We start from the raw sequence: 10,359 nt of genomic DNA on the forward strand, positions 1-10,359 counted from the left end.
GTATTGTTCAAAGTAAACTAGGGGGAACTCTTCACCCGTAAAAAATTATCCAAACGTGATGAATGTCGACCCTACCCTCCCTCCTCCCTTATTCACCTCAATCCGAACAGAGCATCAGTTACGTGCACCACGCGTGTATGCTTAGGGTCTGTTTGGTTCACCAATTTATAGAAAAGGATTAGTATTTGGCGTCTGACAGTGGTAAAAATGTAATTTTTGAATTCTTTGTGAATCCTATTCTGGAGTTTGGCTCAGAAAAAATTTTGGGATTACAATTTCCATAAAGTAGCAACAATATGGGTTTTTTATAGAAACCCAAATCGGAGCTTGAGCAGCGGATTTGGGCGAGATTTCTGACAGCGAGCTTCAATGTCGATTCTGATTCCTAATCCTCACGAATTCAATCCCTAGATCTGGAATCGCTGTTCTGCTCCCGCCTCATCGCTCTCTTCTTCGCACCTCTTCTCCCGCGCTTTGTCTTCTTCTACTTGGGGTCGGGGCTGTTACTCGAAACCCTAGATTTGTTTTCCACGAGCTTGTTGGTGGGTTTCTTGCCTTTGATTCTTGGTGATCCCTTCTCGAACTTGTTCTGGTTCAAGTGGGATTGTTGGCTAAGGTGTTTTCTTTGACTTTGGTGGGTTTTTTGCTTGGACGTCGGCATTTTTCGCCCTCTACAGCTAGGTATAAAATTTTGTCCTCTTTTTTAGACTTATTTCTTCATGCTTGATGTGATGAATGGGATAAGTGGCTTGTTAGTGTCGGTAATTATAAGTCTTATTTTTTTTGGAGGGTTATTTTCTGTATCGGTGCCATACATATCTTAAAATCAGACCTTCAAATAATTAACATTGTTAGTTGATCCCTCGTATCTTGTTATTTTTTTAAGACTAGAAGGATTAATTTGCAAGAACCTATAAAAAGGTGGCCCTAGTAGTAATTCCAGTGATTCGAGGAATTAATTTTAATTTTGAAACAACCAAGAAATAGAGGTTGATCGCAATTTTAGTGATTTAAGAGATTAATTTTATATGTTTCAAATCAGTCTTTTAATAACTGAAATTGCTGTTTTTTTCTTTTCTTTTCTTTTTTTGTGTGTGTGTAAATTATTAGTAATCTAACCATATAGTTTGTTTGTTTTGGGTCTATCTTGCTTCTTGATAATTGTGTGAGATGGAATGCAACATTAGTTAAAATAATTTTAGACTCAATTAAATTTATTGCTTTTGAAGAAATAAATATTTGTATCAATTATCTACTTAATTTTGACAAGAAATAAGTAGCCATCTGTATCAATTATCTACTTAATTTTGACAAGAAATAAGTAGCCATCTTAAGCTGTAACTATATGATAATTTTCAAACGGATGTAGATGGATATGGAAGATGAGGAAGAATTAAAGAGGATGTGTGCTAATACAGCTGTCTATACCGTGGTCACTTTGGTAACATGTATTTTGAGAATGCGTGCTAAGCGCAAGAGAATATCAAATTGTACGAAGCAAGAAAAGATCAGAAAAATATATTGTAGAGAGGCTCACTTCAGACGTGTACTAGAGGGCTATCAAGATAGCTGCCAATCTTATATTAGAATTAGACCTAGGGCCTTTTTTAAACTTGTTGAAGTAATGAAAGCAAACGGTTTATTAAAAGATACAAGAAACGTTCAAGTTGAAGAACAGCTTGCTATGTTTCTAAGTATTGTTGGGCACAAAACTAAAAATAGAATAATAAGAACTGAGTTCATAAGATCAGGGGAAACAGTTAGCAGGTATTTCAATAAAGTCTTGCAAGCAATGAATGGATTACGTGATCGGTACATGAAGCAAGCCTCAAAAGAAGTTCCCGAGGAGATTGCAAACAACTCAAACTATTTTCCTTACTTTAAGGTAAATTAAATACATACAACTTAACAATTTTTCAAATAAACTTATTTTTATTTAACTATGTATAATTTATAATTTTTTATAGGACTGCATTGGTTTGATAGATGGCACACACGTCGACGCGGTGTTACCTAGTGACCTAGTTGCACGGTTTAGAGGGCGAAAAGGGGTCACCCAAAACATCTTAGCAGCCTGCACCCCCAATAAACTATTTACTTATGTCTTGGCTGGCTGGGAGGGGGCAACAAATAATTATAGGGTATTACAAGATGCCCTGTTCAGACCACAGCCTTACGGGCTCCGAGTTTATGATGGTATTCATTCTCACTTGTGCACATTATGAATAATATATTAAATACTTGGCAATATTTGAGATTTTAAAATACTGTTTAATTAATGTAGGTAAATATTACCTATGTGATGCTGGATACACCACAATGCCAGGTTTCATATCCCCGTATCACGGTGTCTGATATCATTTAAAAGAGCACACCGGTAGGACACCAAAGAATAGGAATGAGTTGTTCAATTTAAGGCATTCATCTTTAAGATCAAAAATTGAATGCACATTTGGGATACTGAAGAATCGGTTTAAAATTCTTACGGCGAAGCCGAATTATCCATTTCCCACTCAAGTGGACATTGTACTAGCGTGTACTGTGTTGCACAACTTTATTGCCTTGGAGGATCCGGATGATGATATTTTAAATGAAAATGTTAAAATTGATGAAGATACGGGGGAAGAGACAAATGAAGACGATTCAAATGTGGTGGACTATACTCAATGTAGGTCACAAAGAGAGGATCAAGATGTTAGAAATGAATGGAAGGAGTTGCGAGATCAAATTGCTTGGGCGATGTGGGTGGATTATTGTGCAAAGTACAATGGTGGTAACACAATGGTCAAATTGCTTGGGCGATGTGGGTGGATTATTGTGCAAAGTACAATGGTGGTAACACAATGGAGAGCGGTTTAACTTAGTGTGGTATTTGTCCTATGGCTATGTAATAACTTGGTGAATTTTAAAATACTGTTCGCATCGATATTGTTTATTGTTTCTCTGCTTGTACCAAACCATTACTACTTTTATTAGTTGCTCTTTTGTTATGTTGTTTGAGAAATATCGTCGTTTCGTATATTCCTTGATAAATGCACACATATCCCATATTGTTTTATATTTCTTTATTGTTAATATGGCTATGCATACAAAACATGTTAGGTATGGCTAATAATCCGGCAGATAAACAAAGCGTGCCTTCTCATTCGAATGCAATGCCAAATCCTACATCAGGGATTAACATGAACTACATGCCTATTCACCTCACCTCCGCATACTTTCTCACCATTCCCACCATGGGATGGTAATTATGGTGGGATGACACAGCCGCCAATGTCATACATGAGCTTGTTAGGCAGTCCACAAGGTTTGATGTTTCCCACAGCCAGTTCTCAAAGTAGTGGACCTAATCAATTTTCACCGAACACTGGTGATTCAGGTGGAAAGGATATTCATGACGTTGATGGTGCGGAGCACACTTCGCCATTGAAAAGAGGGAAAAGATTAGCCCATAAAAAAAAGTTCCTTGTGCCAGGTTGAACTCAAGAGGCGTGGCTAATAAGTTTTGGCTTCCAGAGCACGATGATGTGCTTATTCCTTATCTTGCAGATTTAGCATTGGATAGCATGAAGCCAGACAAGAACTTCAAGGTTGAAGCATATAAAATGGCTGCCATGAAAATCAACATGCAATTCAGGACTGATTTCACTCACCTTCATGTCATTAACCACTTGAAATGTTTGAGGAATAAATTCAATGACATGAAGGCTTGCCTTGATATAAGTGGTGCTGGGTGGGATGAAACAAGTAAAATGATTACATTGGATGAGGAAACCTTGAAATCTTGGGCCCAGGTATAACAAATTCAACATCTATGTTGTCACCTTCAATTTAATACATTTGATTCACTGCTTATAAGTATTTGTTATTGCAGGACAAATCTAATTCTAAGTACAAAGCGTACATAAACAAACCCCTTCCTTACTTTAAAATTTTACAAGTTATCATGGGTGATGATCAAGCCAAGGGTGATTTTGTTAGGCCCGTGTACGCTAACATTGGGTCTAGTAGGTCCATACTTATTCCCGATGATGATTGTGAGATTCTAGAGGAGACTGAAACTGAACCACAGTCTGATGCTTGCAACCAACCACGTTCTGGTGCTGTTAACCAACCACAACCCACTAGATATAAGACTAAGAGTAAAGACAACATGACTTCATCATCTAACAAAAAAAACCAAAAAATCTAATCGTGAAGAGGAAATGCTATGTGCCTTTGTTGAGTCCATGTCTCAGTCATCTAATCGTGAAGAGGAAATGCTATGTGCCTTTGTTGAGTCCATGTCTCAGTCAATGAGAAATCAACACATTATACACTGGACTGAGTAGTTGGCTGTGTTCGCTCGGAAAATCGTTGCTTTCTTCATTGATTCCACTGCTATCTTGAATACCAGTTTTTCGGTTACAGAAGATCCGGTCTTTTTTTAGATCCGGTTACAATGAAAATCAAAAATAAAGAAAATTAAAAAAAAAATTACAACTTTTTCTCCTTCGTCGAACAAATCACGAGCTCCTGTTATTCGGTCACTCGCTTGCGTGGGTTGTTTGCCTGCGTCGGGGTTGTTTGCCGTGGACCACCGCGCGATCTAGATCCGAACAGATCTACGCAGTATAACGGGTATTATTTCACTAAGGAAATAATAGCCGGAGGGATTATTTCACCAAGGAAACAATCGCTCGAATCTCGGGATCAAAGACCAAGCTTTGATCCGGAGTGTAACAACGTAGATCTGAGATCTCGATCCCCTCGAACTTCTGCCTTTTTGTGATGCGGGTGCTCGTCGAGAATCGGATCCAAACGTCCAAGTCTTCAAGCCTTCAAAAACTCCAAGATGAGGTCTTAATCCGGCAGAGTTTCGGCTCTCTAAAAGTTCTTCCAAAAAAGTCCCCCCAAATGATGAATGACCCCGCCTATTTATAGGCAACCAGATCTGTGCATTTGGCACAGATCTGGGCGGCCACCTCAGGGTGGCTCGGCTTCTGAATCCTGATTTGGAAGTCTGGATCCCGATTAGGCAGTAAATCGGCTTTGGTGTCTGAGTTCGAGTCCGTTATATGGTTGGATGACTTGTTGACTCCCTGGACCGTTGGTTTGATTCTGCACGCGAGTGGATTCATTCCGTCGTTCACGTGCGGTTCGTCAGCTTCGTAGCCTTGTTAATCCGCTTCGTTGCGTGTCACTTGGCTTCGGTGTTGTGGACTGACGTTCGTGTTTAGATACGTCGCCTGATGGTTCATTAGTTCGTGTTGAACCGTGTCAATGGACCTATAAGCAATTTTATATGCCTACAGATACCCCCTCCAAAGTTTTCCAGTCTCGTTCTTTTATAGAAGAGTCTGGAATACTTTGGATATGATTGTCCCAACCTTCAATCGGTGTAACGGGATCTTGGAATGGCTTCTATTCTCGATTCCTTCAATCCTCCAGGCTATTCGGTGCTTTGCCGAATGCTTGAGAGGGTTCCGGTGCTGCATTTATTGTCTGACCGTTGTCGGAATTTTGAATTTGAAGTCGATTCTTGATTTATTGGCTTTTTAGCTCGAGTTAGTTGCTTCAACATGGAATTGACCATCGTTTGACGGCTTTGAATCTTCATTACGACGCGTTGTCCGACGTTTAACACAGTTTACACTCGTAAGTATTTTGGAGTCTACACAGTTTAAGCTCTTAAGGAGTTGGAGCGGGGAGGTCTAGTTTATACTCATACACTCCTAGGAGTTATGTTGAGTTATCCTTAAGAATAAAAAATATTCTCCAGAAACTTCTCAACACTCAACAAAGAGGAGGGAATAGTTTATACTCGTATACCTTATTGGAGTATTAAGAAGCAGTTTATACTCGTACACTTTTCGGAGTATTCTTTAGGTTCGAATAATCTGAACCGGCCCAAAAATGTGCCAAAAAGGCAGTATTTGGGCTCAAAAATCTTTCCAACCCTTCCAAATATATGGGAGAAGGGTTAAATAGGTGAAGGACTGAACTGTAGGTTGATCAAAAGTCGTTTCAATGCTTAATTCAGCTCCAATTTGAATTCTGGTTCAAATTTGGTTCAAACTGGTTCAATTTGGCTCAGACTGGCTCAATTTGGGCTCATTCTGGCTCATTCTGGCTCATTCTGGCTCAATCTGGCTTGGTCTGGTTCAACCCTGGTCTGGTCTGGTTCAGCCAGATCTGGTTCAAGGCTATAAAAGAGGTTTTTTTTCTTTATTTTTTTCTTTTTCTTCCTCTCTTTCTAGGGCCGGCCACCAACGCGTTGTCCGGCGTCGTGTTGTTGAGTTATCCTTAAGAATATTTATGAAAACATTCTCCAGGAACTTCTCAACGAAAATTAGGGAACAGTTTATACTCATATACCTTATTGGAGTATTAAGAAGCAGTTTATACTCGTATACTTTTCGGAGTAATTTCTGTGCCCAAATGGGCTGAACCGGCCTGATAACGAGCTGAACCGACTTGATAATGAGCCAAAAAAGGTAGTAATTCGGCTCAAAAAATCTTCTGATTTTTCCGAACATGTGGGAGAGGCAAGAATAATTCAAGGACTGAATCCTCTAACGATTTGAAGTTGTTTCGATGCTCGATTCGGCTTCAATTTGGATTCTGGTTCAAACCCGGTCTGGTCCGGTTCAAGGCCGGTTTGGTTCAAGGCCGGTTCACCCTACAAAAGGGGTCTTTTTTCTTTTCTTTTCCCTCACCTAGGGCCGGCCACCTCTCTCTCCTCTTTTTTGAATTTCTCTTCCCTCGAGCATCCGTTCTCCCTCAAAACTTGATATCCGTCTTAGATCTAGCATTCCTTTGGATCTTTGACTGAGAAATCCCTCGAAACTTCCATTTTTAGAATTTCTCTCAGGCCCCTCGAGCGCGTGGTTCGAGCACTTTTCAAGATCTAATTTTTATTGGATCTTCGAGCTTTCCCTCAGGTATATCTTCCATAATTTTAGCATTTTTTTATGCTTAATTTAATTTATGAACTTGTGGGATTGCATGCGAGGGTTAGGATTATGATTTGGCGCCTCGAGCTTATCTTTCAGGGGGTAGAATTGCAATAAAAAGAGGATTTTTTCTAGATCTGACCTCTTGATTTATTTTGTAGGTCATTATGTCGCGAGTCTCGAGAGGTCGTTCCCCTGCTGTATCGACTGACGGCGTGCTTCCTTCATATGCTGGTGAGCTTTTTTTTTTGCATATTCGAAATTTTACAAATTAGCCCTCTTTTTTCTGAAAATTTGCAACTTGGTCCTTTTAACCCCACGTTGTTCTCCTTGGTGAGGCAATCGGGAAGAGCCTTGATTCTCCTTGGTGAGGATCGACGCTTTAAAGATGAAAATTTTACAAATTAACCCTTTTTTTTCTGAAAATTTGCAAATTGGTCCTTTTAACCCCACGTTGTTCTCCTTGGTGAGGCAATCGGGAAGAGCCTTGATTCTCCTTGGTGAGGATCGACGCTTTAAAGATAGGTTTTGCTTGGTCAAAACCATATCTCAAAATAAAGGGGGCGTTTTGACGCTGCATTGTGTTTTATAAGGCAGGGATATATTGTCGATATGCCCTATCTTATAAATGCACAATGTGGCCAAATCGTCTCACCCTTTATAAGGTAATGACTCTATCTTACCGATTTGTAAGATGAGTTCAATTTCCTTTTATACCTGAAATTAACAAACACTTAATTGCTTGTTTTCAGTGGAGTATCCTTCCGGAGCCTTTTCATCGCATGCGGTGAATGGACGTCGTGACGAATATTATTCGACGTCTGATGATTTTTCGCCGATTCCACCTGCTTCCCAGTTTGTTCCGGGCACGTCGACAGAGGTTGCCCAAGTGGTGAAGGAAGGTGGACATCGAGCCCTTCGTCAGCTGATTACAGATGCGCCCCTTGTGAAGGATGCTAGTTCCGTTCAGTCTCTCAGGAAGACTGATTTCTTGTTTTCCCGAAGCAGCATTTATTGAAGCTGAGCAGTGGTTTTACCAGACTGGCAGTCGTTTTATGTATTTGCCGAAGATTCCTCGACACCGTTCTTTGACTGAGCTCAGGCGCCAGGCTGTGAAACGGGAGATGTCGTGGCGTTTGACAGAGGAGCATGAGAGTGTCCACTGCGGCTATGTTACTCATCAGGCAGTTCCTGGTTCGAGCAGGGATCACATTGTTGGACTGCGTCCTGGAGTACTGGGGCTAGATGCATCGCCCCGTAACGAGTTCCTTGCCTCTGCTTCCACTTTGAGGAATCGCCTCGCTAACTTAGGATGGGAGATGCCTGCACCGCGCCACAGATTCTATGGTTGGGTCCATTCTTTGGACAGGTTTTGGTGGGCTCGTATGACGAAGTACGTCTTGAGTCGATGGAGCGAGGAGTTGCATGCTTGCGGTCTTTATGCAGCCATTCGTGCCACCATGCATGGTTTACCTGTTAGTGCGAGGCATTTCTTTGCCCTATGCGAGCTTTATAATCCGGATTCGAACACCTTTCTGACTAGGCATGGAGAGTTGGGTTTGGCTCTTCATGAGATGCATAAGATTTCTGGTTTGCCCATGGGTCAGATGTTATACCAGGAGTATTTTCCTTCCAACCATGAACTGAGTCAGCTGAAGGATCGCATGCCCGACCGCTACGAGACCTTATGGGACCTCACCTGTCACTATTACATTGCTTTGGTGCAGTCTAAGCCCCTAGCGAAGAGGACCAAATCAAATGTGAGCCTGAAGCAGTTCGCATCATATTTGTTCAGGAATCTGGAGAGCCATTCTGGCAAAACTATTTGTGAACTGGCACCGCTGACTCCTTCAGAGGTTAATGAGCTGCTGAAGAAGACTGACGCCCACTCCTATACCATTAGCAGTCCTGAGAGTGGCTTTCCTGCAGGGACTAAATTCAAATCATTCTTATGCCATGCGACCGCACCGATTCGTCCGATGACTCTTCTTGCCGGTTACCTCGCTATCTGGTTAAAGAAATGCGTGGTCCCGTATCAGTCTGGTGACGCTCTGCCACTGGAAGTGCTCTACCCTGCGGTTCAACTTGCCTACAGAAAGGAACTTTCCCTTCTTCCGGTGATGGTGGCTAACATTCATCGAGGGCTTCGACAAATTTCTGGCGCTTTTACACGGGAGGAGAAGGAATCGCCGACTCAAATTCCTACCACTAAGGTGGAGCTTCCGTATGTTTATTTGATGGCTTGGTTCGTCCTTCATCGTTCTGACATGATGTCGGTACCGCATGCTATGGACCACTCTGTTCCCTTACTACAGCTGCTTGAGAATGGCGAGTGGGAAGGCCGAGGATTCTCTGATATCAGGAGGCAGTTACAGGTCCACAAGTGCTGGGCATTCTCCACTTGCTTTCCGCAGTTCTCCAGTCGGTATGGCGAGTGTTTGATTGATGAGGAGAAGCCGAGGGAGTATCGCACTTATTTAGATATCGGCTGCTTTAATTGGCTAGTGAACATCAGGCCGGGCTACTTGACTTTCCGGGTGGGGAATCAGTGTTTTATAGAGCCGTATCTACCCTGCCGATTCGCTCGCCAGTTTGGTTATGACCAGCTTTATGTTGGGAACCCGCGCCAGCAGCTTCGGGCTCATGGAGGTTTGGTGGACGGTCTTCGTGCATGGTTGTGGACCGTTACAGGCTGCACCGGTGCTAGGTTCAGTCTCCCGGGTGTTGAGCGACAGTTGAACCTCACTTTCTTGAGCTGCAGGTGGTTATTAGCAGCTAATAAGACTGTCCCTGTGAAGCCTATTGAAGAGTTGGTGGCCGAAGAAGCCTCTCAGATTGATTCTCATATGATCCGAGACGGTGCTCGGTCACAGAGGGCGCGGGGCAAGACCCGCCGACTTGATGCAGAAGGTCATAGGGTCTTTAGTTCTGCTGAAGAGGCTTCAGGCGGAGATCCTGAAGACTACGAGGCAGATTTCGAGCGAGGTTAGTCACCCATCTTTTCTTTCTGCATTTCTGAATTGTCAGTCCTGACCATTATCTGATATTTCAGGGACAGTGACAAACAGTGAAGAGGAATTCCGTCCTTTTACCCGGGCAAGACCTTCGACTACCGTCCGTGCTGATAGGCGGAAGAGACTAGCCCATAAGCCGCCTGCAGATTCACGGGCATCTGAGATGGACTTGGCTGGTGATGATCCTGTTGGCAACAGAGGTAACATCTACTCTATAGATCATTCTCTTGATCGTTTAGATTTTTAGGCTCATGCTTTCCCATTCCATGCAGGAGAGCGCGAGGAAGGGGAGATGAGTTTTGATCCTGCTCCTCATGAGTTTGTATCTTCTGGTGAGCCTGACTCACCTTACCAGGTAGAAAAACCTGCAGAAGCCGCTGACTTTAGGGAGGCTACCAATGTAGGACCTG

At 42.4% G+C, this 10,359-nt stretch overlaps 1 protein-coding gene across 1 annotated transcript; it reads left to right on the forward strand.

The window, feature by feature from the left end:
- Window positions 1,370-4,192, forward strand: LOC109836312. Its single transcript, XM_020404176.1, has 6 exons — window positions 1,370-1,885; window positions 1,968-2,196; window positions 2,285-2,339; window positions 2,433-2,824; window positions 3,550-3,794; window positions 3,875-4,192. The coding sequence occupies exons 1-6, from the start codon at window positions 1,370-1,372 to the stop codon at window positions 4,190-4,192; spliced, it is 1,755 nt and encodes a 584-aa protein (XP_020259765.1).

Source organism: Asparagus officinalis, chromosome 1, assembly GCF_001876935.1.
Source record: "Asparagus officinalis chromosome 1, Aspof.V1, whole genome shotgun sequence".
In the NCBI taxonomy this organism is placed as follows: domain Eukaryota; kingdom Viridiplantae; phylum Streptophyta; class Magnoliopsida; order Asparagales; family Asparagaceae; genus Asparagus; species Asparagus officinalis.